The 27,120-nt window shown below is 39.7% G+C and overlaps 1 protein-coding gene and 1 long non-coding RNA gene across 3 annotated transcripts in view; one reads left to right on the top strand and one right to left on the bottom strand.

Moving 5' to 3' along the window:
• Window positions 1-277: 277 nt before the first annotated feature.
• LOC140647780 (uncharacterized) lies at window positions 278-5,919 on the bottom strand. Its single transcript, XR_012040956.1, has 3 exons — window positions 5,601-5,919; window positions 3,882-3,916; window positions 278-3,597 (listed from the first exon to the last, which is right to left on the bottom strand). It is a non-coding gene; the product is annotated as an uncharacterized lncRNA (long non-coding RNA).
• Window positions 5,887-27,120, top strand: part of PTPN2 (protein tyrosine phosphatase non-receptor type 2) — a 34,327-nt gene continuing 13,093 nt past the window's right edge. The window contains exons 1-6 of one of the 2 annotated variants that reach the window (XM_072852784.1): window positions 5,887-6,099; window positions 9,458-9,548; window positions 17,195-17,295; window positions 17,920-18,018; window positions 19,205-19,342; window positions 26,652-26,861. In XM_072852784.1, coding sequence (XP_072708885.1) covers window positions 6,031-6,099; window positions 9,458-9,548; window positions 17,195-17,295; window positions 17,920-18,018; window positions 19,205-19,342; window positions 26,652-26,861 — 708 coding nt within the window. In that variant the 5' untranslated portion in view covers window positions 5,887-6,030. The remainder of the gene's footprint in view (window positions 6,100-9,457; window positions 9,549-17,194; window positions 17,296-17,919; window positions 18,019-19,204; window positions 19,343-26,651; window positions 26,862-27,120) is intronic. The other variant, XM_072852785.1, reaches the window with a different exon arrangement.

Genomic DNA, 27,120 nt, shown 5'->3' with positions numbered 1-27,120 from the left:
TGCACAGATCTACCTCTGCTAGTACAGGCAAGACAGAAGTAATTGTAATATATGTTGAAGGCTCACTACCACGTAGTAGATTTAAGTTTCTATGAAATTGGTAACAATAAGATTTTTAAAAACATTATTACAGCTAGTAGTAAAAGAAAACCCTTTCCTGTTATTGGCACTTCAGGTTGTCTAATGCAGAAACATAAATTACAAAATGGATTACAATCCTAAATCACATTGCCAAAAAGACTTTTATTACTTTATTTCAAACTATTGGGGAAAAAAAAAGGCAAACACAATTTGGAGACTTCTATGCCCATGAAAATAGGCATAATTGCTTTGTTCAGATGCTGGGAAACCCAAAGAAAAACTGGAACATAAAATTGAGAACACAATTTTATAACAGAAACATTTACCGATACTCCTCAGTACAAAGTCTTCTTCTGCCAAAACAGTATTTTCTTCCAAGAACTTCTCCTAGCAAATAACAGTGGTATGAGTCGTGCATTGCAACCTTTTCAGCTGTAATTCACAGAATGCCCTTAATTTTGTAATTTGGAAGATAAACTTGAATGTAGATGAAAATACAGTCAAGCACAGAAGCCACTAAAATACAGAATCTGTGCTACAGAAAAGTTACGAGATCATGATAACATGATTTCAAAGTTATGACAGAATGTAAATTGAAGACTCACTGGGCAATATAAAGCTGTTTCCAGAACTGCAGTTTAAACACCTCTTTAACCATTATATAGTAATGTAAAGCAATGCTTTGAAATTATAACTGTGAGATTAGAAATGGTCTAAGCATGGAACAGCTCTATTCAGTCTGTGAGGAAAACAATTTTAAAATGTAATAAACTGGTGATCTTCAAACAAATGCAAGTCTCAGTAAACTTTCAATGTCAAAACTTTACGTTAGCTATAGGCAGTTTCTATTGATGCAGTTTCTAGTAAAAAATTACCTTCTAACCCAGAACGTGGAATGCCATCAAGCCACTCTGGACACTCACTGAATTATACTTTCTCACGATTTTAATAAATGTCACTGTAGCTAGGGGTGAAAAGGAAAGAGGGGCGGAAAATCAAGTAACATATAGAAACCATCCCTAGCAAGCAAGATCCTCTCTACAAGCAATAAAAATAATAACTTGGAGTCATCTTTCTCTTGGCAACTGGCTTCTCTCCTCTTCCTGTAGCCGTACCCTACACCCCCTGCGTTGACTCATAGGCATTAGGTTTTGCGGCTGACTGCACACCCCAGCTAAGGTTGCTGGAAGGGTTGCTTCACAAAGCCACAGCAGAGCCTAAAGTCGTTCTACCCATCACACATCCTGGCTGGCTGCCTTTTCTGCTAGCTAGTGTCCATTCACTCGTAACAGCACTTCTGCCAGTTGCCGTTTTCTTTTCATACTCCACAATTATTTCAGCTTCATTGTAGGAGTCCAGTGCCATACAGACTGGCACACATCTCTGGACTATAAAACAGACTTCCTAAATAGACCTTAATCTTTCCTTTCTTCCTTGGCCATGAATTTCTTCTACCCAGAACTCCAAACTACAGTTTGGGCAATCATTTAGTCTGGGCACAGCTGTGTTGTCCTTCTCTTCAAAGCATAATTACAGCTTCCATAATTCCATCACTTTTACTACGTAGCCATTTTTTTAACAGACATTGGACACTAGAATCCCACTGTTGTGGACCTATGACTGATGTGACAGACTTCCTTAGCTGAATGCAAACCTGTTAGGGCCCCTTGCGCTTCTGCTACTGTTGCTGCCACAAGGATTTGCATTTTGCTACATATGGTTTTAAGTTATTTCTTTTGTTGTATGCCAAAATACAATTTAAGGCAGGGGGAGGAAATTGGTAATATAGCTGAGGACAGGTATTTGGTCTGGCACCCACTTTCTGTAACAGCAATTTTCATGTTCACTTGAACAAGGAATACAGTCTCCAAAAGTCTGAAATAGGAAGACTCCACTGTAAATGCACAGAATAAATGAAACCTGTTTCATCCTGGCCATTGGACCTTTTCATTCAGCTTCTCCTGCTCCCTACCAGATGCCAGAAGAGTGGCCAGTCCTTCTGGGTTTCCAGTCCTATCCAGTTCATGGGGGAAGGGAGGGTCCTCGTCTCCTTTAGGCCTTGGGCTATAAGACTTAAATCAGGAAAGATATGTTCTCATCCTCTCACACCATGGCAAGCTTAAGCACATTACAGCTTTCTTCCTTAACGGCTAAGATTGATATGGAGTGTATTTGTGAATAAAACCACCTCAGGGAAGAATTTGTTCTTCATCTACCAATATCCAAAATGGTTCTCAGAAAAGCAGCACAAACCAAATCATTTCCAATAAATGATACTTAAGTAATTCCAGTGAATGGCCCCAAAAAAACCGTACACATGGAGGAACAAGCACTTAGTCCATTCTGGACTGGTACTAAAGTTAATTGTTCGGCCAAGGTCACTGGACAAACACCATTTACATTTAACTTGATTGGTCTTTTTCATTCGGATGAGCAAGGGCACCAAAACCAATTTTGAGATCAGAACTGCTGCGGATACCAACTACCCTGGAGTGACTGTTCTGTCAGCACAGCAAGGGGCTTCTCAAATTATCAGACATTTTAATAAGAAAACATTGCAATAACTACTTGTTTGTGTTTATACTGACAGAAAACACTAACAATATACCACACATTCCAGCAACTCCATTATCCTGCTTTGCATCTGTCTCACGCTGTCTCAAGGGTTTAAGAGTTTCTGTAGTAGTTCATCTCGGTTTGCCTGCACAGCTAATACAGAACTGGAATATACTACTGGCAATAGAATAAATAAAGTTCTTTAATGAGTGTACTTGGTTTATGTTGTGTATACAGTTCTCCTCCATAGACCATTATAACTGTAATCCTGGGCCTATCCTGGGCTTAATTCCCAAAAACCACAGAACTGGTACAACATTTTCAGCATATTTGCAGTAAAAAATAACAACCAAAAAGCAAACAATGGCAATTTCTCCAGAACCCCTGGTTTACCAGCTATTGCTCTTCTAAGCCAGCCATAAATCACAATTAATAAACACTTATTTTAGTTTTTCATGAGCTGTCTCTAGGCACTGGTTTGCATTACAGATCCTAAACATAGCTGCTACCATAAAACTCCCTCTCCTAATAACACAATTACATTGCTTTCCCAATATGAACCACATCCCCAAATACCACAAGCAATGACAAGCACAAGCTTCTCATATGCATGACAGCTGCTAATTAGAAGAGCAGAATACATGTTCCTGTGTTCATATATCAAAACTACCACTTCTCCTGCATCCTTCTCAAAACACACCAGTGTCTCAATGGCCTGCTCAGCTGATACACACGGGGTGCTCCTTAGCTGATAGAGCTGTCCTTGGACTAAGGCACAACATCTTCCCACACTCTACGGGCAGCAACCTCCGAGTCTTCTCTGGCCTTTGCACTAGAATAAAGAGCAAGTAACATGTCATTGGGCAGCATCACTCTCTGTTCTCCGGACGGACAGGATGGTGACTGGGCTGCGATCCACACTGGATGGCTTCACGGGCATCACGATGTCTCTACAGGTAGCTTCAGCAAGGGGTAAAAAAGGCTGTAATAACAAATGCTACAAATACAGATTGGTCAGCAAGCTCATATCCAGAGAAAAGCCTACTGAAGACTAAAATCAGTGAGGAAGTTGTATATTTTAATTTCTTTATCAAAATTTGTTATTTGGCAGACAGTTGCTATGTTTCTATTTACTTTCTTACACCCAGCTCTGTGCAAGATCAGTTTTCTGAGGTTAAGAACACTTTTTGTTCATTGAAACATGAATTCAAAGAAACATATTTTAAATTAAAAAGAATCATTACCTTGAGGATGGGCACTTAGATTCTTCTCTGCACTCCTAAATCAGAAACATAATCCACAGATGTTATCTTAATTTACTTATTTCACAACTGATCACATGTAGCACATTGATTAACTAGAGAACATCTGCAGAATGACAGACATAGCCTGTCCCTCAGTCTTGCAGGCAGAAAAATCCAGAAAAGCTACTCCTTATAAAGCTTTCAAAGTTTGAACCCACAGTTCAGGAAAATCTTATGCAACATTTCCTTGAGTTACCTGGAAAAACATGCTATGAACTTACTGACACGTACTGTCCCATCAACTATGCTTCAGAGGTGTATAATGCAAATCCCCAGCGTACAAATACCAGCTTTCATTATAAGACCTGAGGGACCACATCAGCTGGTGGATTTGGAGCACTGTACTGCACTGCAGCCCACAGACAGGAAGGAAATGCAACAGCCGATGACAGATATTTGGATGTCAAAACCAGAAGTCTGCTCCAAAAATATTTGCCTTACCTGTGTAACCACACATATATCTCTTGTGTCACGCTGAGTGACCCTTGTCCCTGTGTTTTCTAGCTACAAAACACCTCAGTGGAGGGAGCATGAACTCAGCTCACCCAGTGCCGAGGCCACATTTCCCCAGCATGCAACTTTCAGCCTTTACCCGTGCCAGGCACCGTCCGTGGCTGCCCACGCTACTGCGGCCTTCACACTGCGCTGCTTTAACGGCGGCCGGCACTCTGCCTCGTGAGCAGCTTACGGATGTAATTGCATCAGCACGCTAATGGCGCGAGCGCCTCGCTCTGCTGACCTTTCCTCCTCACGTCACACATGTGAAATTGTTCTTAGAACTCACTCGAAGCCCAGCCCTGCCCCACAGCAGGGTGTCACACTCAGCCCCTGCACGCATGTACAAGCCCGGTGACGGGGCTCTCTGAGGGGGCCCGGGGCTGAGCGGGCCCGGTGGGCTCCGGACATGGCACCACAGGCGACGGGCGCCGTGTCCAGGGGCGGCAGAGGGGGCGGGGCTAACCGCCAGCGGGCGGCAGAGCGGGGGAGATGCGGGGAGCGGCTGGGGCACGGCGGGGGCGGAGGCCCCTCGGGGGTGGGAGAGGGCAGATAAAAATGTTCCCCGTGAGACCTCCCGGTTCGTGAGGGGGCGCGTTGGGGATGAGGGAGAGCCTGCTGCGTGGGGAGGGAGGGCCCGGACTTACGTCCGGGACGGGGACCCTAGGGAGAGGAGGTGTGAGGTGTGAGGAGGGAGCCCGGCACTTCAGCCTCTTCCCTTGCGGTACCGATTAGCACCACGCATTCTGAAATCGCCACACGTTAACCAGCAACCTGTGCTGAGGTGTGAAGCGTAGCTCGCCTCTCTGAGGGGCAACAGGCGCTTCTCCATGACGCGGAGCTGCACAGATTTCCCTGCAGCTTGAGCAACACAGCCCTTGCGAAGCGCCGCGTGACCTTTAGTTTTGCTAAGCGTTTGCAAAGCTGTTTCCTAAGGGGCTTTCTCTTTGAAGCAATCGCAGAGGGCTGCTGCGTTCCGCCTCTCTGCATCTCCGCTCTCGAGATTGCACGCCTTGCCGTGACTTGTTTGTCTGACACGTTCGTATTTTCGTACTTCTGCTTTTTAAAACAAGCAGCTGAAGGCGGGGCGCAGCCAGGCGGGCCGGCACGGGCTGCACGCTGGCCTCCCGGCCACCACCACGTTGAGCCGGGCCGGGGACTCACCGGCGGCGCCGCGCTGCTGGCTGGAAGCGCTCATCCCCTCACGGAGGTCTGCCCGCGTTTTGCCCCGTCAGTGACACCGGGACAACAAACGGCTGTTAGCTGCTTTGCGACCGAAGCCGTCTTCCAAGCGGCGGAGGCGCGGAGCCCCGGCGCGGCCGAACCCCCCGGCCACCTGAGGGCGGCCCCGCGCCCCCTCTTCCTCGCCCCGCGCCCCGTGACGTCACCCCAGGTGCTTTCCTCCTCCCCGAGGGCGTGGTCTCGGCAGCCCTCGGTGGGCGGAGGCGACGACCGCGCATGCGCCTCGCACCGGCGGCAGCGGGACCCGTTGCGAGCGTATGTGCGCGCTCGCCGCTCCTGTGTGGTGGGTAGCGCGCGAGGGGTCGGGAGCTTGCCGGCCTCCGGACAGGCTCGCGCTCTGGTCGCCGCCGCCATGTCCGCCATCATCGAGCAGGAGTTCCAGGAGATCGATGCCACTAACGACTGGCAGGCGCGTTATCTGGTGAGCGAAGGGGTTCACTCCGGCTCTGCCCCGGCGGGAGGGAGGACGGGGAGAGGGCCGCGAGCCGGCAGCGCGCGTTGCCGGTATGCGCCGCCTCAGCGGGGAGCGGAAGTCGTTGGGCCACGACTCGTTTTCAGGTGCACGCAGCGAAACTGCGGGCAGGCGCTGCGCATGCTCCCGGGAGGCGGTAGCCGCTTCTCGCCTGGAGGGTGGGTAGTGCGCAGGCGCCGTGCGGCGTGCTGTGCTGCTGCGCCTGCGCACCGCCCGTCGGCGGGGGTGCTGGCGGCGCACTGCGCCTGCGCGGGCTCGGCGGCGGCCGGGGCCCCTTCAGCCGGGTGCTGGCGACGGGGCGCGGAGGGCTTAACCGAGCGGCCAGATCTGAGGCGGGCGAGGGTGTTTTCCCCGCGGTTTCCAGGCAGAGTGGAAAGTTATACCTGATCGTACCGATCCGGCCAAGGCTTGCCCTCGCCCGTGGGTTCGCGGCTCTGCCCCTGAAACCGCTGCGCAGCGGTTCCTCAGGCACCCGCTCACCCTCGTCACCCGCCTGTAACCGCTGCCTTCACCTGCTTGGCGTCTGTGGGAGGCCTGCACGATTATCTGTCAGAAAATACGCTTCTTGTCCTTTTTCTCTAGAAACGACGAGATTACTAACTTGCAGTGATAGTCCTTGGGTTAGTTCCATAAAACAGACTTTATGTATAAACTTACGATACTAGAGCAGTTCTTTGAGCCAGTATGTATTTTACAGTGCTCTTTCACAAATGGGGAAAAACAACCCAAAATGAAAGTTTGGTTTACTGACTTTAAGTTGTGCTTTTTCTCTGTTAAATTAGCAATGTATTTGATTTACGTGCATTTCAAATACATTATTTCTAGATATGTATTATGGAACTGAAGTGTGGTTTGGATTTAACAGGGAATAGCAGAAATAAACTGTGCTAAGTTAATGAGATGAAAGTATAAGGGAAGAATTCTGCAACCAGTATTTTTAATGAGGTAGAAAAGTACACACAGGCGACATCTGGTATATGCAGAGTGAACAAGTTAGCTTTCCCAAGTCATTTTAATATTATTTAGTTGTACTTGGAGAAGTAAACTGAAGAGAAAATTGTATACTAAGCTCTGCTAAACTTTGTATACGGATTTCCTAATTTTACTACAGGTATGCTGTAAAATATTTTTTTGAAAAGTTGTTTGTATTAGAATTTTATGTTTAGATTTTGTAGATTTTGCAAACTTGGGTTTTTTTCAGGGTACTTAATGCATTTGTTTTATATTAAAACCAGAGAATACAGGTCTGCTTAAAAACATAAAGAGCAAATAACAAATTATGTTTTTAAATAGCACAAATTTAGAATTAGAAAATTACTCTAATTGCTGACTACTTGTTTTTACACTGAGTTTTTGTTTAGGAAGGTATTTTGCTATAGTAGTGTTGTATAAGAAACATACATACTTGCCCTGGGAAGTGTAAGTTTCTCTGAAGAAAAAAAAGTTGGGTATTAGGTTTTTTTTTTTTATTCTTCTTGATGAGACCGGTTTTGTATATTTGCCCTTCAGTTCCCTGAATTTGACAAGACTTGTGGTGAAATCCTATGAAGCTTGGAATATTTATGTTGACTCCGAGTGCTCCTATCCAATCTGAATTGATGACTGAATAAATAATACTGATTTTCACCTTTTTTTTTTCAATGCAAATTTTTCTTGTGTAATATGCCTTACGTTACATCTGGCATCTGGTTTGTTTCTCCAGTTTGTGATGGCTGGATCGTGTGTGTGAAAACTGATTTTAGAACTAGTCATTAAACTTCCTTAGGTGTAATTCTTTTTAGCAAGCCCCCCCCCCAATCTTTCTAGCTGCTTTAATGTTTCTTGACCAAATTACAGGTCTGTTTCTGTGCCCAGAGGATGCTAGTGCTTTTTAAAAACAAAATATGTTGCATCCTGTTATGGAGTAATACGAAATTTACATTTCATGGGAACTTGGTTGTGAATTCCTGCCAGATGCATTTATTCAGTGTGCATGTGGTTGCTCCCAAAGCTTGTAAGCCATATAAACTAGAGAAGTCAAGTTCCAGTGTGCTATATCAAAATAAAAAAACCTGATTGTCTAATAGATCAAGAGATTTTTATACAAATATATAGAGCATTGGTGCTTGACAGTTGCTGCTCCACATTGTGGTTTAGGTTCTTTACAGGTTGGCACTGCACTTAAGTAATGTCACACACCAGATGCTTAAAAAATGGAGCTTCCTTACATATGTTAGATTTCCACTGAAGTCCTTTTTGGCTGTGTTCATTGTCTGGGAATATATAGACTATTTAGGAAGTTTGAGAAGACAGAGAAGATTGTGGAAACATAGAATGCTTAGTTTCAAGGAGAAGTTCAAATGCTCTTTGGGACATAATGATCACATGTAGCAACATCATCTAAAAACAAAAGGAGAATTCAAAATAAAATATTGTTAATTCTATATCGTACAACTTGTCTGCTGAGATGGCATCAGTACAGAGATATAAAGCGATAGTTCAGTTCATTGGAGGCTGCTTGTTAATAGCACTTCAGCTGTGTTTTCAGTTGTCTACATAAGGTAAATCTGTATATCTTAGTGAAGTTGTGGAAAAGATACACTCAGAGGCAAAAAATTAATAAAACTGAAAGTTCAGAGTATGTGAACAGTATGCTCCTTAAAATAGTATGTAAATGAATATGTTTGAATATCTTCCAAATGCAGATTATTGAAAGGTTTGTATTAATGACTGGGGAGAAGCAGGCTGTGAGTTCACATTCATATTTTGTGAGTCTAGAATTGTTCCTTCATACTGGGCCATGTTAACTACAGCTATATGGGTTGAACCATCAAACCATCAAGAATAATCTTGTGGCTGTTAACAGCAGCCATAAAATCATTAACTAGTAGAGTTACCTTTGTGGCGATTTATGCTGCCAGTTGGTGTAAAGGAGCTAGCAGTATACTGCTGTTACTTCTGTCTATCTGAGTCTCTTATTACTGTGGGAGGTAACGTGCAAGTCTGAGGTAAAGTGTAAGCATAATTACCTGGGGTTCCCCCCCCCTTTGTTCCTGCTCCATCAGTTGCTTACCAAATTGTGCTTATGTTAGTTTGGTGGTGTTAGCCAAGTGTGGGAAGATCTAAATGGCAACAGCTTGGCCAAGAATGAGACGCACGTTTTCTGAGTGAAAATAATACTAGGTGTAGTAAAGGTTTGTTTAAAAATGTTAATTATTAATAACCTTGATTAATGAATAAGCTTGAAAGTCTTACAATAGGATGTGTAAAACACTAACCTTAATCAGCTTATTGGCTATAAGTAAATTGCATTTTTTGTCTTTTAAAGGAAATTCGACATAAATCCAGTGACTACCCTCATAGAGTTGCAAAATATCCAGAAAACAGAAATCGAAACAGATACAGAGATGTTAGTCCGTGTAAGTATCTTTTCTGTGATTATTGCAGTAAATTTCCAGACTTTTTACTTACCTGGTTTACTTTTAAATACCGTAGCTAATAGATCATGGTCGTTGTAGGTGTTTTGCTTTTTTTTTTTTTCTTCTGTAGGCATGTATCCTATGATAAATGTGTTTTTTTGTCACACGTACATAAATGTGTATAACAGAAGGGAGAAAAGTTTACAGTTTAAACTCATTGTGCTGAGTGGTGAATGAGAGATGATTGCAAATCATAGTTATTAATATATAGGTAAATGTGAGCTGCAAAATAATATTTTAAAGATGTTTTTCTCATAAGGAAATTACTTGTTTAATATTGCTTTATCTGTCATTAAAAAAAAAATCAACGTCTGCCGAGCACAGAAATTGAGTTAATAAGCCTTGACTAATACAAACAGTTTCCTTTTGGTCTAAGTGATTCTGCACACTTATAAGATTGTGTAGATAAATGCCACTTAATTTCTACTGTTGCTTCAAAAAATACTTGAGATTTTGTTATTTTTGTCTGTTTGGAGGAATGTATGCATGAAGTTATTCTTTAATTTTCTCAATGCAAGCAGGTATGGTATGGAGTGCTTTGTATTTTACTAACTGTCATAAAATGGTCTTTGTGACATAATGATCTTACATCTCAGGTGAAGACAGCTTTTTTTTACCAGCTTCTTTGCTACTGAAGTGTTGTGGACTTTTTTCCAATAGCATTTACTTTAGAAACTGTAATCCAAAATCGTTATAAAAAGACACGTGAGCAAAAGATTACCAATATGTAGTTATAGGTGCAGAAAGCTATCATCAATCACTTTCAAAAGGATTAGGAAAAAAATTTAGTACAGCCTTAATTTTTCTACAAAATATTGAAGTTGAAATAGGTTAAATGTTTGTGTGTTCTTTAGTACAAAGTTTCCCAGAGCAGCAAAGGCTTGTAAAAGCCTTCTTGTTACTGGATCTAGAATTTTTGAAGGGTTGCTCGTGTATTGGGGCTTTTTGTTTGAGAGCCTAATCTGAATACCTATTGTAAGATTTGGAGAAGTGCTGAACTCCTTGTTTCCAGTTGAAAGTTGTGGTAACAGCATGTGCATAGCACTTCTCAAAATTACACAGAAAGGGTCTCGGATTGAGTCATGCTGGTCAGATGCAGCGCTGCGTGCTGCTCATTAGACTGCTGCCAGAATGCTAACTTGCACGGTGTATTCTCACCAAATGGATCCAGTCTGGCTTAATGCTGAATCTCAACACTGCACTCTGATGAAACTGAACTTAGAGTTCAGTGCACAGCCTCTTTGCTGTGTCTGCATGGCATTCCCCAGTATGGTCTATTTGAGAAATGTACAGCTCTGAAGAACATACCTCAAGTTAGTCAAGGCTTACTAACTTCCACTGTATGCTCAGCAAAGGGAGATAGGCCTCTGCTGGACCTTTGTTGATCTATGCAGAGTTACTTACGTGTCCCAGGTCTGCTGTTCTGTTACAGCACAGCATTAGCATCTTACCTGTGGTAAAGTACATCATGTTTTATTCACGTTCTGTTTCATACCTAAATTGGGATGGGGGTTGTAAGAAGAGAAGGCAGAAAATTGGATTTGAACCCATGAGACCCACGTTCTGTTCCTGGGTCCAATATCCTATACAACTTCTGTGACAGAAGTTGTATTCATGCATTTACCATTTCTCCCATCTATGGATTTCTTTTCTTAGGCACTCCTGCAAAGAGAATCGCAGCTTATCTTTAATGTATTTGTGTTTTTTCTTTCTTTTTAAAAAGTGTTTCTAAAATAAATAAATGAAAAGACATTGTGTTATTTAAGTAGCGTCTAATAATGCCTACAATAATATTTTAGAGGTTACGTTATTGTAACCTCTTTATAATAATTATAATTATTATAATTATAATTGTAACCTCTAAATTAATTACGTGATTGTATTAATCCCAGGACCCTGTGCAAGAGCAGAGAGAGAGACAGTTAGACAAAATCTAGTCTTGAAGTAGTAGTTGGGCTCAGGAAGGGGTTAGAGTCATTACATGCTAGTTGACGTGAATTATAACATGATGACTGAACTAAGATGATGAACTTTATGAAGCATGTCTCAGTTTTTAGCATTTATGAAAGAAAGGAGGTTTGAATTGGGCCACCAAGATAGTCTGCAGAGCTGGGCACTAGGAGCAAGGCTGTTGAGGAGAACAGAGCAAAACACTGTTATTGAACTAATTCCTCTTAGATTTTACATCTGTGTATTTTCAAATATGACTCATAATTGTTTCTGTAACAATGGTGAGAGCTGGGAGGAGAAAGAGACCTGGAAGGGAATAAATGATAAATAACATTCCAAGATAGCAGTGCCTAAATTTCAAAGCAGCTGGGGTAATAGCTGTGCGGTTTGGTCACTGTGGTGAACACATCTAATCATGGTGCACATATGCAAGGAACTGGCATTGCAGGAGTGCAAGATGACTCAGTCTTACACAGTCTTAACCTCTTGGTCCTTCACTTTGCAAATTTTACTGCTCTTTAACAGAGGTCAAATGAAAAACGGGTGATAATAACTAATAATCTCTGATAGTCAAAGGCCTTCAGAACTAGCAGTTAAACTCCTAAGATCTAGCTGCTTAAACATATTGTAAGACATAAGACATAATGTGATGAAAATGTTTTATTTCTCCATAGCAGTCAGAAAATGGTTTGTTAATCTAGATAGCGGCCAAGCCAGTCTAAAAATATGAGGTGGTATGTCTGCAAGAGGAAATGCAAAGATTATTCTGTCTTATGAAAAAGATGTCAATTACAAGTGCAGGAAAAAATGCTTTGGGTTGGTTTGCCCCATTTCAACCATAATACACAGGACACACACGCTGAAACCAATTTGTGTCCGTTACGTACATTTCTGGGTAAAAGCTGATTTCTGTTAGCTGGGAAAGGCTAATCATCTTTGCCCATTACAGCTGAGTTTCACATTGTCTCCAGTTTCATAAATATTTTTGTTAGTGTCCAGTTTTGTTGGCTAAAGAGCTATGGTGTGTATAAGTTTGGTTGGGTAAAAGCCCTCAAGAGTTACTGCCTAGCCAAAAAAAATAGCAGTCTAGCAGTTTGGTATTAGTCTAGAATAGAGAGAGGAATATTTTGGCTATGTAGTAGTATTGAAACAGGAAGTTAATCTGAAACAGGTTTGGTTTGACAGCCAGTCATTTCCTGACAGATGAAACCATTTCTCAGAAAACATTGTTAAGAGGAAAATAACTTGTAGGGTTATTATTCTTTATTGATAACCTTAATGAAATGCTAAGACTTCTGTTAGTATTTCTCTTCTAAATCTTATCCTTAGTTGGTATCGGAGGAGTCTAAGTGTCTCAGATTGACTGTAAACACCTTTAGAGATCTTCTTACTGTGTTCCCAGATTTAGAGGCAAGAAGGAAATCCCCTCGGCAAAATTGGCAGGATTTTTTTTTTCTCTTTTGCTTTTGAAGGATAGATGGGGGTTTACATGGTTTTATCTTTAGCCTTCCTTTGTAACGTGCATAGCCCAATTTCTTGGGCCATCTGAACATTTTTGCCTGGTAGATCGTGTTGCTGTTGGAGGGTCTTGAGAGGTAGTGGTACAGTGATTTCTCTTGTTTTCTTCCTGTGGCTGTTAGTAGACTCCATGTTGGACCTTTCAACCATAGGCTTACAGTTGTCATAGAGTATATACCAGGGAGAGAGGAACGTGAAGAGTGTTGTGCTTTACAGGGAACAGAGTTGGAGCTGATGTGGATGGTTTTGCACACAGTGCCAATTAATTATCATTGCAAAAATGTTCCCTTTCTGTCCTGTGTTTCGAGTGTATGTGCTGAGAACAGGGAAATGATCTGTCCAAAATAAGCCTACTGCACTTCTTGTTGTCGATATTGGAAGCTGACATTGATGATTTTTATGACGTTATCTAATGATTCTCTAAAACATCTTGTTACCAGAAACATGGTATAAATAAACTCAACATGCTGCTTTTGGAGGTACTTTCTTTTGGGGTTGCGGAAGAGGGGAATTTTATAGCACATACTGATCTAAACTTTATTGTATCGTAAGTTTTTTTCAGTCCTGCTTAAACGTGTACAGATCATGTGCAGTGGTTATGCATATATTTCAGTATGAATACATTTCAGTTATGAGCTAGCCCACGATTGATACGATGGCATTCATTGCATACAACCAGTGACAGGGTGAGGAAAAGTCACTTGGCCTTTCCTTTGCCTTAGGCTACCTCTGAAACTTGAGATTGTAAGTCTAGTGACAGACTATTGTAGCAGCTCAGGTATTCTAGATTTAGATTGGTGAAATGAAGGGGATTTGCTGGTAGGGGGGAAAGGGTCAGACTGGGTCATTGAGATGGCTTATTGCTATGTGTTTTATTTATGACTTTATTTAATCCACTAAGTAGCATTTCACCCTCCATTGTTGTTAACAGCTCTATATTTGGGGAGCCAGAGACAACTCTTGGATAAAAGAAGCACTTCTAGAAACATAGTTGTTTGCAAATAAAAACCTTTAATTAACCAACTGCAAGAACTGTATGATGTAAAATGCCAAATGTTTCATATCTCAGTTTTAACTGGATATGTAATTTTCTTTTTAGCAGGGAGTGGGCAAATTGATGTGTAATGTGAAGTCCTGGCCTTATTTGAGACACAGGGAGTGTTGTCAGTGATAGCAGTTGGACAGGGTTTCACTTGAAGTGGGTAATAAAAGTTTGCTTATCTCAGACAGTGTCGTTCTGGGAGTAGTTTTCTTAGTGCAGGAGCCAGAATGAGAAGCGTTTTTAAGGTTTCCACTTCCTTTTCAGGCTGCATAGTTTGTCGAAATAGGGGAATTAGCACTTCAGAAAATGAGCACTATATTTTCCCTGTTGTGGGCATGGCAACATTTAAGATAAATCTTTTAAGATAGGTTTATCATTCATATAAATCTAGAGTACTTTGTAACTGGAAATGATTTACATACGGGAAATATATTGCAGCTAACTCATTGTCAAAAGTTAGCTTGCTTCATTTAGTTCGGAAGAGCGAGCCAGGGCTTGAATGAGGTTTCTAGGTCATTGTGTCCTTTAGGAACCTTTTGCCTTGAAAGAAGGGAAATCAATATATTCTAGTGGCTTTCTTTGTCCTGTGAAGTGCATGCCAGTGCATTTGTAGGATCGCCTCTGTTTTAGTTGGGGAGGAGGAGGGAGGCAGGCTGTCTGTACATAGAATTAGTTGTTAAAGAGGCTTTTAAAAAAAACTTTCAGAATTTTATTTGTCATGTTTACAAAGCATAATTTATAAGAAGGAAAAAATAAGCCTGGAAATGTGTGTAAAGATTACAGTGGGAAACTTCATTAGGGCCCCGGCAGTTATCTCCTACTGGCAGTAATACAGCAGCTGCTGCTTGGTGATTAAACTGTTAACAGTGCTTGCTTACGTCATCTTTCCGAGAACACTAGTACCGGTATGTGTGATTTACTATAACAAGATCTTAAGTTTTTCCTGTTGGCAAATGACATGTAATATTTACAAAGGTCTTGGTTTCTCTCCAGTAGAAACATTTCAGATAGTGATACATGAAAGGAAAAAGTAACACTTTCCTATCCAGGCAAAATAATACAAGGAGATTTATTTTACTTTTTAAATGCAGTTGTGTCTTAATTTTACTGTGTCTTGGCTTTGATAATATTTTTTTCTTCATAGAGATGTATCATAAATTGCTTTAAGACTCCTGAAAGTCAGGATGGTGTCCTTGCAGCTGGAATGCTAATGAAAACAGACTAAACCAGTAACTTTCTTATGCTTTTGTATTAAAAATAGGTTTTCAGCATATTTCTGTTCTCTGCATGTTTGTATGTCACTGCATATAAAAGCTAGCAGCTAAAGGAGGTAGGATGACAACCCCAAATCTCAGTTCTTAAAAAAAAAAAAAATAGTAATTTACTGTTGACTTCTTTCCTTGAATCCAGCAAGATCCTCTTTGACAGTTGCCAATAGGAGGTAGATGAGGGAGAGTATAAAACCAGATTAAGACCTAGTAAATGTACTTTTCCCAGGTTTCCAAACATATGGAAAGTATTTATAAAATCATATGAGCGGTCCATAGAACAAGAGTCTAATTTAGTAACTATTTTTTGATTCCCATCAGCTTTTTGTCTATCTGGGGTCATATTCATGGGTTTCTTAGATAAGCCATGTGCTGTATAGACTGGCTGTGATATAGGGACTTAACCTGAGTTCAGCTATCATAGCTGCACTGAATGTGATACTTGGTAGTTGCTCATGTCAAAACTCATGGATTTTATGCATTTCCCAAGACGTTTGTCAAAAGGAAGTTTAGCCTTTTGGTGCAGGGATGGGAGGGGGAAAAGTGGGCTGACATTTTAATGGCAGCTGTGCCATTGGTTTGTACCCCAAATGAGTTTTGTGTGTTAGACCAGGTGAATGTAGATTAAAAACTGGCCTTGCACTGTAATTCACTCTCAGCTCTTCAGTTTCTTTATGGAATCTCTTCCATCTCTTCCTGAAATGTGTTGAAGTCTTTTACATTCATTTTAGTTTGCTATTTTTTATTTTTTCATAAACAGTCTGTCTAGGCAGTTGAGCTTCAGGAGGTTTGCAGTCAGATCGATCTCATTTCCTGGCAGGCAGTTGTGTACAAATCTTAAACTAAAGATGCTGTTTTTGTCATACAGTTCTAATAAATGGCTGAACAAGTACTTACTATGAACAAGTCTGATTACCTGAATGTCTCCTAGAGGGTGATAAATCAGATACTAAAAAGTTCTAGGAACAGCCACAGTGACTTTCTATTATGCAGTGTTTTAGTATGACAGTCTGACAATCTTTCTCATATTAACCTTAGAATTTTAAACTGAGTCCTTTGCTTGCCTCTGTCATAAATAGAGGAATCTTCTGTCTTGCCTGTGTAATCATGAGAGTCTGAAACTGTGTAATTAGATTAGGCTTTGTTTAATTGGAAGATTTGTTAAATAGGTACATTTTTTGCATGTGCCCCTTCTTCAGTACTTTTAATTTGTATAGTATTAAACAATAAATTACAGGGAAAATTAAATTGATCAAAGCTTGGTTTGAATTATTGCAAGTAGACTTTTTTTTTTTTGCTGTGTGAGTTTAACTTTATGATTCTACCTCAACTTATGAAACTTCAGTTCACCAAAAATCTTGGAATTCTGAACTTAAAGGAAACCATGCAGTGGAGTGACCTGGTGTGATAGGAGAGAGCGCTGCCTGGTGTGGGTTGTGGTGCTGTTGTGTTAAGGAAATGCAACTGTCAAGGGATGGCTGTGAGCATCTTTTGGCATGTGAGGGAGGGTTGTTTTGTTTGATTGTTTTTTAAAGAAAACTGGGTATTCCAGTTTTCTGAGCAGCTTCTATTAATAGCTGCCTGAAATTACTCTGATGGAATGCTGAGGGGAGAATGAGACAGGCAGTTATCAAAGTTAAATGAGAAATTAGTTTCACATGTATTTGTAGTTTGCCATTTGGTTTGCTACTAATTTGGTTAGTACTGCACAATATATTTCTAATTGCTTGTCAGACCTAAACTTGCCTGTTAGAGAGTATTCATCAAGATGGATGCATCATTAATTCTTAATTTTCTTTGAATTTTAGATGATCATAGTCGTGTAAAACTGCAGAACACTGAGAATGACTATATCAATGCCAGCCTAGTGGTTACAGAAGAAGCCCAGAGATACTATATTTTAACACAGGTAAGTAGTACCAATTACTAGGTTATTATAGGAATTGAGAATCTGGGGGAGGGGTATTTGTACAGTCGTAATTTGTATTTGGATGGTTCCTTGTCTCTGAGTTATAAACATATCATGCTAACTGCCTGTTTGATCTAGTTGCGTTCACATTGGTTTATATTCTAAGAAAAAGCTAAGGGGAATATTTAAGTATGAATAGTTTACTGCATATAAACCTTTTCAAATACTTCTTGCTCTTTTCTTCAGTTCTTTTGGAAATAGGTTGCAACAATACTTTTACCCCTTATTTAATCTCATACCTTCTGAGCATGCCTGCAGTAGCTCCTCTTCTAAAGGCACAATAGTGTTGATGCCTGAACTGAAACATCCCTTCCCTAAGTTCTTACTGTTGTGGTGGTGTTGTTCTTTTTTATTATTATTATTATTAGCAGTAGTAGTAGTACTGGAATGATCTGTGCAGTGTGGTTGCTTTCTTGCCTGTCATTTCTATCATTCTATCAATAATTTGTTTAAACTTTTCAGAGGAAGACTTTTTCCTGTTTCACACAGTGAACTATTAGCTGTGTTCAAACACTGCTTTGCCTATATGTTCTCCCACCAATTTTTTTTTTCTTTACTACACAGGGTCCGCTACCTAATACATGTTGTCATTTTTGGCTAATGGTATGGCAACAACAAACGAAAGCAGTTGTCATGCTGAACAGAATTGTTGAAAAAGAATCGGTAAGTAATATTAGGCCTAAAGTTGTAAAGTAAGCCACATAATTTTAGTACAGTTGAACAATGTTTGATTGGTATGTTAAAACAACTAACAGACTTTCTCACTGGTGTATGGCATAACATGTAATTAATATAACATTAAAGTGGTGGAGTTAAGACACAAAATTCAGTTAGGTGAAAACAGCATCTGATAAACATACATCCAGAAGGGTGAAAGTAACATCCTGAGAAAGGAGGATGTACAGATAGAAATAAGATGGAGTAGAAGCAGTGTAAGATGTTTTAGAACAAAATGGAAGGTGGGAAAACAAGTTTGAATTAAAATATCTTTAGATTATTTATTCTAAATCTAACAGAGTAGTATATTTCTTAAATGGTGATCTGAACTGTTTGTAACAATGAAGACAAGCTGCTGCCCAGCAACTGTCAAACTGGTCTAGTTATTTTTGATTCTTTACAGCTGGTGGTATACGTGCAGAATACACGGATCTTCTGTTACGATGTAGTTTTTCTGCTAATGTGCCTAAAACCACTGTGGATTTTAGTTATAAATGCATGTCATTTGAGGTTTATGTTTTTTCTTCAGGGTAGATTTGTTAGTGAAAAAGATTTGACTAGTGCCTTAAAAAGTCACTTATTTTCTTATGCAAAAATTTTCCTACAGAAAGTTTGAGCGCAGGGCAAGAGGAATAAAGGGCAAGGGACAGTTTTGCATTGCTTTGTTAGTTCATTCTTTTCTTTCACTAGAATCTTCCGGTATTCAGCAAACCTTGGGAAAACTGGATGTGTTACATCAGTTATGTAAATGTGCAGGTGCGCATATCAGAAATGGAGGGGGGAAATGTTGTTGAAATAGCTAAGTAAAGATCTCTGTTCACTGTAGAGAACTAGAGGGGGGAGGGGGAGAAGGGTTACGGTATATCTCAAAACATGCTAGCCCTGCGATGAAAGAAAGCATAAAGAGATAAAGCTGGAATGCATAATAGCCATTGAAACAGTTGTAGTAACTTGGCTGTAAACATTATGGACTTTGAGAATTCCTCGAACTGGGAGCAGGTACTTGAGTCTATTATATTGAATAACAGGGTCTCAGAATCTGCTCATGCAAGCCCAAGATACTAGGATACTTAACCAGATTTTTCTTTTTTTTTCTTTTTTTTTTCCTCCTTTTTTTTTTTAAATAAATTAGGTGAAGTGTGCACAATACTGGCCAACAAAAGAAGAGGAAGTTATGACATTCAGTGAAACAGGTTTCCGTGTGAGGCTAGTATCTGAAGACGTCAAATCCTATTACACAGTACATCTACTGCAATTAGAAAATATCAACGTAAGCTTTTCTCAGTCTGTATAGCTCATATTCCTGGGCCTAAGTATGTAATGAAAACCATTTAGCATATTGTCACTACAGGTTTGATTGAGCTTTTACACTGAAAATTTTAATGCACTTCGCTTCTGATAATGTTGAACATGTAGGTGTGGCATATAAGCAAGTGAGTTAGACCTGAATTTATATATTAAAAGAGATAACAGCTTCAGCATTTTTATACTTATATTTTCCATTTGGCAGTACCTTAACATGCTGAATTTTAATTGATGGTAGTGGTGATTCTAGAGGAGCTGTAAGAAATACCTTAAAAGGAGGAACCTAGGAGTTGAAATTTCTGATTTCTCTCGAATATCAGAAATCAGACTCAGTAATTACTGTTTTTTAATGGAACTTTAGTTTTCCATATAATTCAGTCCATCTATCTAAGTTTTGGGGGGGAGGGGTGATTACCACCTGTAGATAGGTAACTTTATCTCCTCTTGCTTACCTCCCCTTTTGCTCCACAGGACCAACCATCCTTTTCTCTTAAAAATTAAGCACTTTGACAATTTAATCAAGTTAAGCTCAAAAAAAATTGTTCCTGGCCTGAGCTTGGGTTGGAATTTGCTGCTTCTGTTTCAGAGCTGAAGACAGGATTGAAGAGCTTGTCTGTTTGTTCCAGCTATGTCTTGTAAGATATTCTCTCTCCCTATAAACCTTGCCTTATATTAAATGAAAGTGCTAGTATGGCAAGTTTTATTCAAGGTTGTCTTGTCAGTGGATTTGGGAAAGGAAAGCTTGAAGATGTTCCTTTGCATGTTGTTTTATACAACTAAACATTAATGTATTTGGTCAAAATTATTTGAATTTATAGTTAACTATTAATGGTACTTTGAGATAATGTTTGTTAATTTGAAACTTCCCTCACGAGATCAACATGATAAAACTTGGCATGTTGTTCTTTGGTCTGTTCAGTGCAAGAAGAGCTTTATGAATTTCTGTCCTACTGACCTGAAGAATTTCTGTTTAGTTGTTTGTTTATTGACAGCAAAGGCAAAGAAAAGAGTAGTGCTTGCAAGCTAGTGCCTGAGAAAAGAGTAACTTTCCATTTTGGAAAACTGAGGCAAGTTTCCCTAACTACCGAAAGGGCTCCTTCGTGGAATTGTCTGGCTGATGTTGGCCCCTAATCTTAAACTTCCTATTTTCAAAGGATGCAGTTTTCATGATATGCGTATGTTTGGACATAACATCAGCTGGAAAATGCAGAAATCGCTTGAGGAACAGCACAACATATACTATAGTAGACTTCTGAGTTGGAGCTATTGAGCACTTAAATATCTGGGTTTGCTTTGGACTGGTAATGCAGGCCCATCAGCGCTGTACAGAGTTTCTTGTATCTCATGTAACTCAGTTTCACAAATACTTGGCAGACTTACTATATTGAATTTTTACTTTAATGCCCTAGCACTCCTATAAGGCTCCACAAATATTAACTCCAAAGAGTATTTTTTATATAAAACAGTTACAAGAAGTAGAACAGACTTGGTTACTCAAACAGAAAAGCTACATAGTTTCTAGAATAGCACTGTGAATGTTAACTGCAGCCTTCTATAAGAATTTGATAATTACACCATAAAACTTGTGGGAACTGAGTATTCACAGTAACTTGAAATGTGAGCTTAACTATGTTTATACAAGTTATTCTGGAGGGGACTTTGGTGGAGGCAGAGTAGTAAGACATTTAGCCCCTTGACGCCTGCAATATAAGATGACTCACGAACAAAATATACTCTGAATTCCAAGAATACTTAAGAAATTTTAGTATTTCCTTGAAAACAGAGAGAACTAGAATTGTCTTTGTAATGCAACCATTCTGACCTCAAGTAAATTTCTGTTACTGCAACAAATCTCTCTAATACATAAGCAAAATACTTATGTATTTTGTATGAAGAGTAAAGTGCTTGTTTAATGTTCTTACCAATGAAACAACCTCTGAATATTTGTGGGTTTTTGGTGGTGGTGGTTTTGTTTTGTTAAAGAGCAGTTAGAAGTACAGGTAGGGTTTGGGGAGCGGGGCAATGTTTGTTTTTTTAGGATTAGATCAAGGCATTTGGCGGTTTCATTTGTTTGTATCTGTTCTAGGCAAACATTTGTTTTTTTCTTTTGTGGCTAGTGTAGCCCAGTAAAGCACTGGAGATGAGACGGTGTTTATTGGTATCTTTCCAAAAGGTTTGAAAATATTTCTAATGTGCTTTGCTTTGCTGGTGCTTATTGCAGCATTTCCTTATTTTTTGCCTGACCCAGTCTGCATTTTAGAATATAGAAATTTGAAGCTGCCTTTCCACCATGCTTCATTGTGTACCCGCCATCGTTTTGTTGGTGTTAATTATCAGCTCTTCTGAAAGTTGACCGCTGCTTTCTGCTGTAATTGCTCAGGTTCAGAACTCTCCTTGAGGAAAGACTGACTGGGAGGGCTTCCACAAACCCTTGCCTCTGTTGGAAAATAAGGGTAAAAGGAAAATACTGTGCTCACGTTAAAAATTCATAATCGTTTATGTGTGAAGCTACTGCATGTCTGTGATTTGAAGCAAAGTCTCCCAGTATACTGGAGAAGTGATAGTTAGGTGTTTATGAGTGCCTTTTGTTAAATCTGTAAAATAACCTTATTGGATGGGGTTGCTAAGTTTTGTGACGATATTATGGGAGAATTGTTAGATATTGACAGCTAACTTCTGGAAGACTCCACCTTGTGTTGAATATGTATTTTTGTATTATTCTTTATGCTGCTTTTCGCTTTCCTTGTCACAAGTATAAATACTGGTCTTCAGAGAAAGAAGACTTGTGTTTTTAGTAATTTCTGGTGTGGCAACCCAGATAGCTTGGAGAAAGATACAATGTGACACATAATGAATGCTTATAAGCAAAACCCCATTAGGTTGGTAATGGGGGATTCAGGGAAGCTACAGGAGGGCAAATGAGCATCAGTACTTGAGGGAAACCAGGGATTGACTGGGTGAGGAAATGGAGCAATGGAAAGGAATTGAAATTGCTGGAGGAACCTTGATGAACATATCTCAGACTGGGTTCCTAGAAATACGAATAAAACAGCCAAAGGAGAAGTTTGCAAAGAAAATATTTGCTGGAGGAGAAAGGCTTAGAAGAAATGAACTAGAGTTGATGTGACACTGGTGGTGTGATACTTTAGAGTAAGGTCCATTAATAAACCCCAAGTGGAATCTTGAGTCCTCTGCAAATCGTAAATAGTTGGAAAAACCCATTGGCAAAATGGATTCTCAACTTAATACCAAGCCTTCGTGTGGCCATTGCTGTCAGATTAAAGTGGTGCAAGTGGCCCTCACTGTCTGATCCTGTGGATGAACCTGCAAGTGCCAGTGTAGTTCAAGAAGGTAAGGTTTGCTTTGCTGCTAGTTTCCAATGTCCAAAACTGTACGTGTACTGAGAAGATACTTTGTGGAGGCAAGCAATCTAATGGCAGGTGATGTTCTGGGATCTTGCGGTATCTTTGTATACGGATGTGTATGTAATTCCTATAGTGTTTTGAAGCGATTTCTGAAACATGCCAAGCATTTGCTTTTAAACTTGTGGGGCGTCCTCATATTGCTTTGGCAAACTGCAACAGGGATTAATTTTAGTCTTCATGACCACAGAAATAAGACTGAGGTGTTAGGAGAGGTATTGGTGTCTAACAGGAAAGGATAACCCAGACTTGCTTGAATGTCAAGTGTTTTGCAGATTCAATGGGCATGGCTATTACCATGTTGACTTACAGGATATGCATTAGTTGTTTCAAAAAAAAACCAAAACCAGAATGTTTGTGAGGATTATTTGGCCCCATTATCCTCATTGCCATTTTTGTGTACATTTTGAAAACCATTTTGCCAAGCGTTAGAATGAACAAATAGAAGAGGTTGTGGTAAAAGCTGATTTTAAGATTTCGAATTTCAGTGCTAGAATATTACCCTTACAGCATGCCTTCTCACTTTTATATTATCAAATTAGTTGTTAAATTGTTAGTTAGTAGTTAGATTGTTAAATAGAGGACCACTATGAGGTTGTAGGTGTATTTTGCACCTTCATATGTTAGACCATTTCAGTAGCCCTTAAACTATGAAACTAAGGCTTTTATAAGGAGTGTGTGAAATTTGACAGAGCAGCATTTTTCTGTCTTCACCTGTTTTAGTTGACACTGAAGGCGTGAAATTCCTTTGAGCATTTTGGTAATATTTTATTCATGTTCATAGTCTCATGTGACTGAACAACCTAAAGTTACTCTAAGATTTTTGTACCCTTTTTTGAGTGATTGGAAGTCACTGTAAAAAGGTTATGACAAGGCTTGTTTTGATGAAAGTTAGTCTAATGGCATTATATTATTTTTCTGCTCAAGTCCTTGTGTGGATGTTTGCTTGTAACCTGGAGCATGGCTTGTGGTTTGATCACCCTTTGATTACGCTGTTAGTGTTGCCAGCAGTCAGTGGAGAACTGTGCAATGTGGTGGCAACTTTCTGAGTTTATCAGTTTTAGCTATATTTTTTTTACTGAGAGCTTATCCCAGTAGTTCGTGAAACTTTTGCTGGAATGGTTTGACTCATTTTCTTGAACAGTTGTTTGTTTAAAAGTTGTCCCATGATTATTCAAGGATTTTAATTTTTTTTTTCGGTAGCTAGTCTTAGGGAATAAATCTTGGAAGAATACGTTGTGGTTACCATAGAATAAGCTGGTTTTCAGTTATCATGCAGAAATGTGTTCCCTGTGTATAACATACATAAAATTTTATATTACTGCCTAAGTCTTGAAGTCCAGCTTTTTTTCTTTAAAAGAATATCTAGTTTCCTGATAACACTTTAACAAAATTATTTAAAATTGAATTTCTGTCCATCAACAGTTGTGAATCTTTAGCAAGCCAAACCTTTTCTCATTATAGTTCTGCATCACTTCACATAAGCGATAGCTGTGGTGCGTGGCTCAGTGACAGGGAGTTCTTTAAGAAAAGGTGGTATGGATATTCACACAAAGACTATTTCAGCTGTACGGCTTGACTGCCAAGCACCACTTGAAAGAGCCATTCTGTTTAAGAGAGAAAGTGTGGGAGGTCTGAAATATTCAAATGGGATTTGGCTGTATGATTAGAAACTGCAAGTTCAAAGACGACCAGCCAATTCCAGTGCTCTGAAATGGGACTCATGGAGAAAGATTAAGAGACTAGGTATTTTTAAAATGAGCTGAAGTGATGGAAAATTGTGGGTTGGATAAAGCCTTTGTACAGTATGGGGAGGGAGAAAAAAGTAATTCTGTGGGTTAGAGCTGGATGAGATGTACAACAGCTGTTTAATCTTTCCTTTAGAAATACCTATTTTCAGATTAGTGTATGAGCAGGGTGACACTTGGCCATGTGCTTGAAGCACTACTGATTTTTTTTTTTTAGAAGGAGGATGCTAGTGCTTGTTACAGTATGGGATTGGCGGGGGGGGGGGGAACCAACCCACAGGTCACCTTTCTTTTCTATAGATAAGGGCGTTTTTGCCTTTTTGAGGTGTAAGGGAGGCTTTAATCTGGAATGCTATTTAAGAATCTTGAGGCTGAGAGTATCAGTTACTACTTCAAAGGATCATCTAGATTCACAAGGAACAACTTTAAACTTTGCTTGATGTAGTATGTGCATTTAGCTCATCTCTCCAATTTTCCTCTTAATTTTGTTTGTAAATTCATGAGTTATTTTTCTTAGAAATAGAGGAAATTGCTTAAAAGTGTTATCTTCTTTAAAATTCTATAATTTCCAGATTTCTTATTAAAAAATGTATCTCCTTCATGATTTTTAAACACATTTCAGTTGATTAGTGAGTTAACTCACTAGTTGAAAAATAGGTACAGAAGACCAGTAAGAAGATCTCAGTTGAAAATGCAAACTTTTTTTAATGCTTTGCTTCAGACAAATAAGAAAGGGAAATCCCAGTGTATTTATACAATTTAGGCCTTGGTATATTCCTCCTTCCCCCCCCCCCCCCCTTGAAATCTTACTGTGTACTCATTTTCCCAATATGATGGATCAGACTCTGTTGTCCTTGTTGAGCTCTTAGCCAAAAGACAAAATATTCTTGGAAGATAACTGTGCATTTGAGAGCGACTTGAGTGGTGTTAATATCCACTGTTTTCTGTGAAAGTATTGGCAGTCTTGCAGTATCAGGCATTGAAGGCAAAAGACAAAATGGAGAGTATTTTTCTTACTGTGGTAACCATGAACTGGATTATTTTAGTTTCACAAAGGAGTTTTGTAAATTGTCCCTCATAAGAAGTTGAAACAGAGTGAGCATGAGGTGAACAGTAGAATTTATTTCAATTTCATAGCTATATTTTACTGTTGCTGATAAAGAAAAATGGCTTTCCTGGAAGACATTGATATTTTAAATCTTCTCGTGTTCCAACTTTGTGGAGGTTTATGTAGGTTTCAGTCTATGTGGAAAATAAGATGAAATGGAGGGAGGATAAAAATAACTGAACCTTTCTAAAATTCCTGAGCTAAATCAGTGATGAAGTTGTCTGAAAATCACTGTAGCAAGAAAAGAAGGGAGGCAAGGAGTAGCATTTAACAGCAGGTCTGAAGTGAGTTCCGTAAAGATATACAATCCAAATCAAAGCTTTTCAGATCTATACATACCTTATTGCTCTCATTTCAATACTTGCAGTTTGTCGGTCGTGTTAGAAGAGCTGCATGGTTCTAAAACTACTGCATGGTTTTGAAATCCTTCTTTCTTACTTACAAAGAATGAATACGTCCAGCAGGAGTCTTGCTAGACATCCTGCTATACAGGTGGTTCTTCTAGGCCTTTTCCATAAAGCTTCCTGCTTCTCTCAGTAGTGTGGTTAGTATAAAGGAGATGCTAATCCCTCTTGATATTAAAACTTGCTCTGAGCAAGAGTGGAGAGTGCTTACAAAGCTGATGGGTGTTTTTTTCAGTCCTGTTAATGCTAGCAGTCTAATAACTGCTGTCAGCCCTTAAGCTGCATTAATGGTAGAAAAAGAATATTTGAGGGCAAGTAGTAAAGCAAACCAAATATAATACTGGAAGTTTGAGACGAAGAAAAAAAATGTGATGATAATAATTGCAAAGGGGAAGACTACCAACTTGGATGAAAAACTGCTTCAGGTTGCGCTGTTGGTTGTCATACAACTTGAAGCAGGTTATTGGATTGTTTGTCTAAATGGGAGGTTTAAAATAGAAAATAGCTATTGATTTAGATTGGGGAAATGTGTGCTAACTAAACAAAAGTAGAATACTTTCTAGTTGTATTGTTTATTTGTTTTCACTTCTAGAGTGGGGAATCCAGGATGATCTCTCATTTTCATTATACTACATGGCCAGACTTCGGCGTTCCTGAATCCCCAGCTTCATTCCTGAACTTCCTGTTTAAGGTCAGAGAGTCTGGTTCACTAAGTCCTGAACACGGACCTGCAGTAGTTCACTGCAGTGCAGGGATAGGACGTTCTGGCACATTTTCATTAGTAGACACTTGTCTTGTTCTGGTAAGTGTTTGGTAATTTTCTGTCACCCCTGTCCTTCTCCTGACACCCTGCCTGTCTTCCCAATATGGGCTTTTTGGTCAGAAGGCTTTAAAAGCATTGAAGTTAATGACATACCAGTGAAAACTTTTAATTAAGACATCATACTTTTTTTTTCCTTCACGTATTTTGACGATTTAAAAACACAAGTCTTGAAATACATTCACAAATCCATCTTGAAGTACTTTACACATTTTCAAAGCTTCCTGGAAAGTAAATAGTA

Source organism: Ciconia boyciana, chromosome 2, assembly GCF_034638445.1.
Source record: "Ciconia boyciana chromosome 2, ASM3463844v1, whole genome shotgun sequence".
Classification (NCBI taxonomy): domain Eukaryota; kingdom Metazoa; phylum Chordata; class Aves; order Ciconiiformes; family Ciconiidae; genus Ciconia; species Ciconia boyciana.
This window is presented reverse-complemented; position numbering and strand designations above follow the sequence as displayed.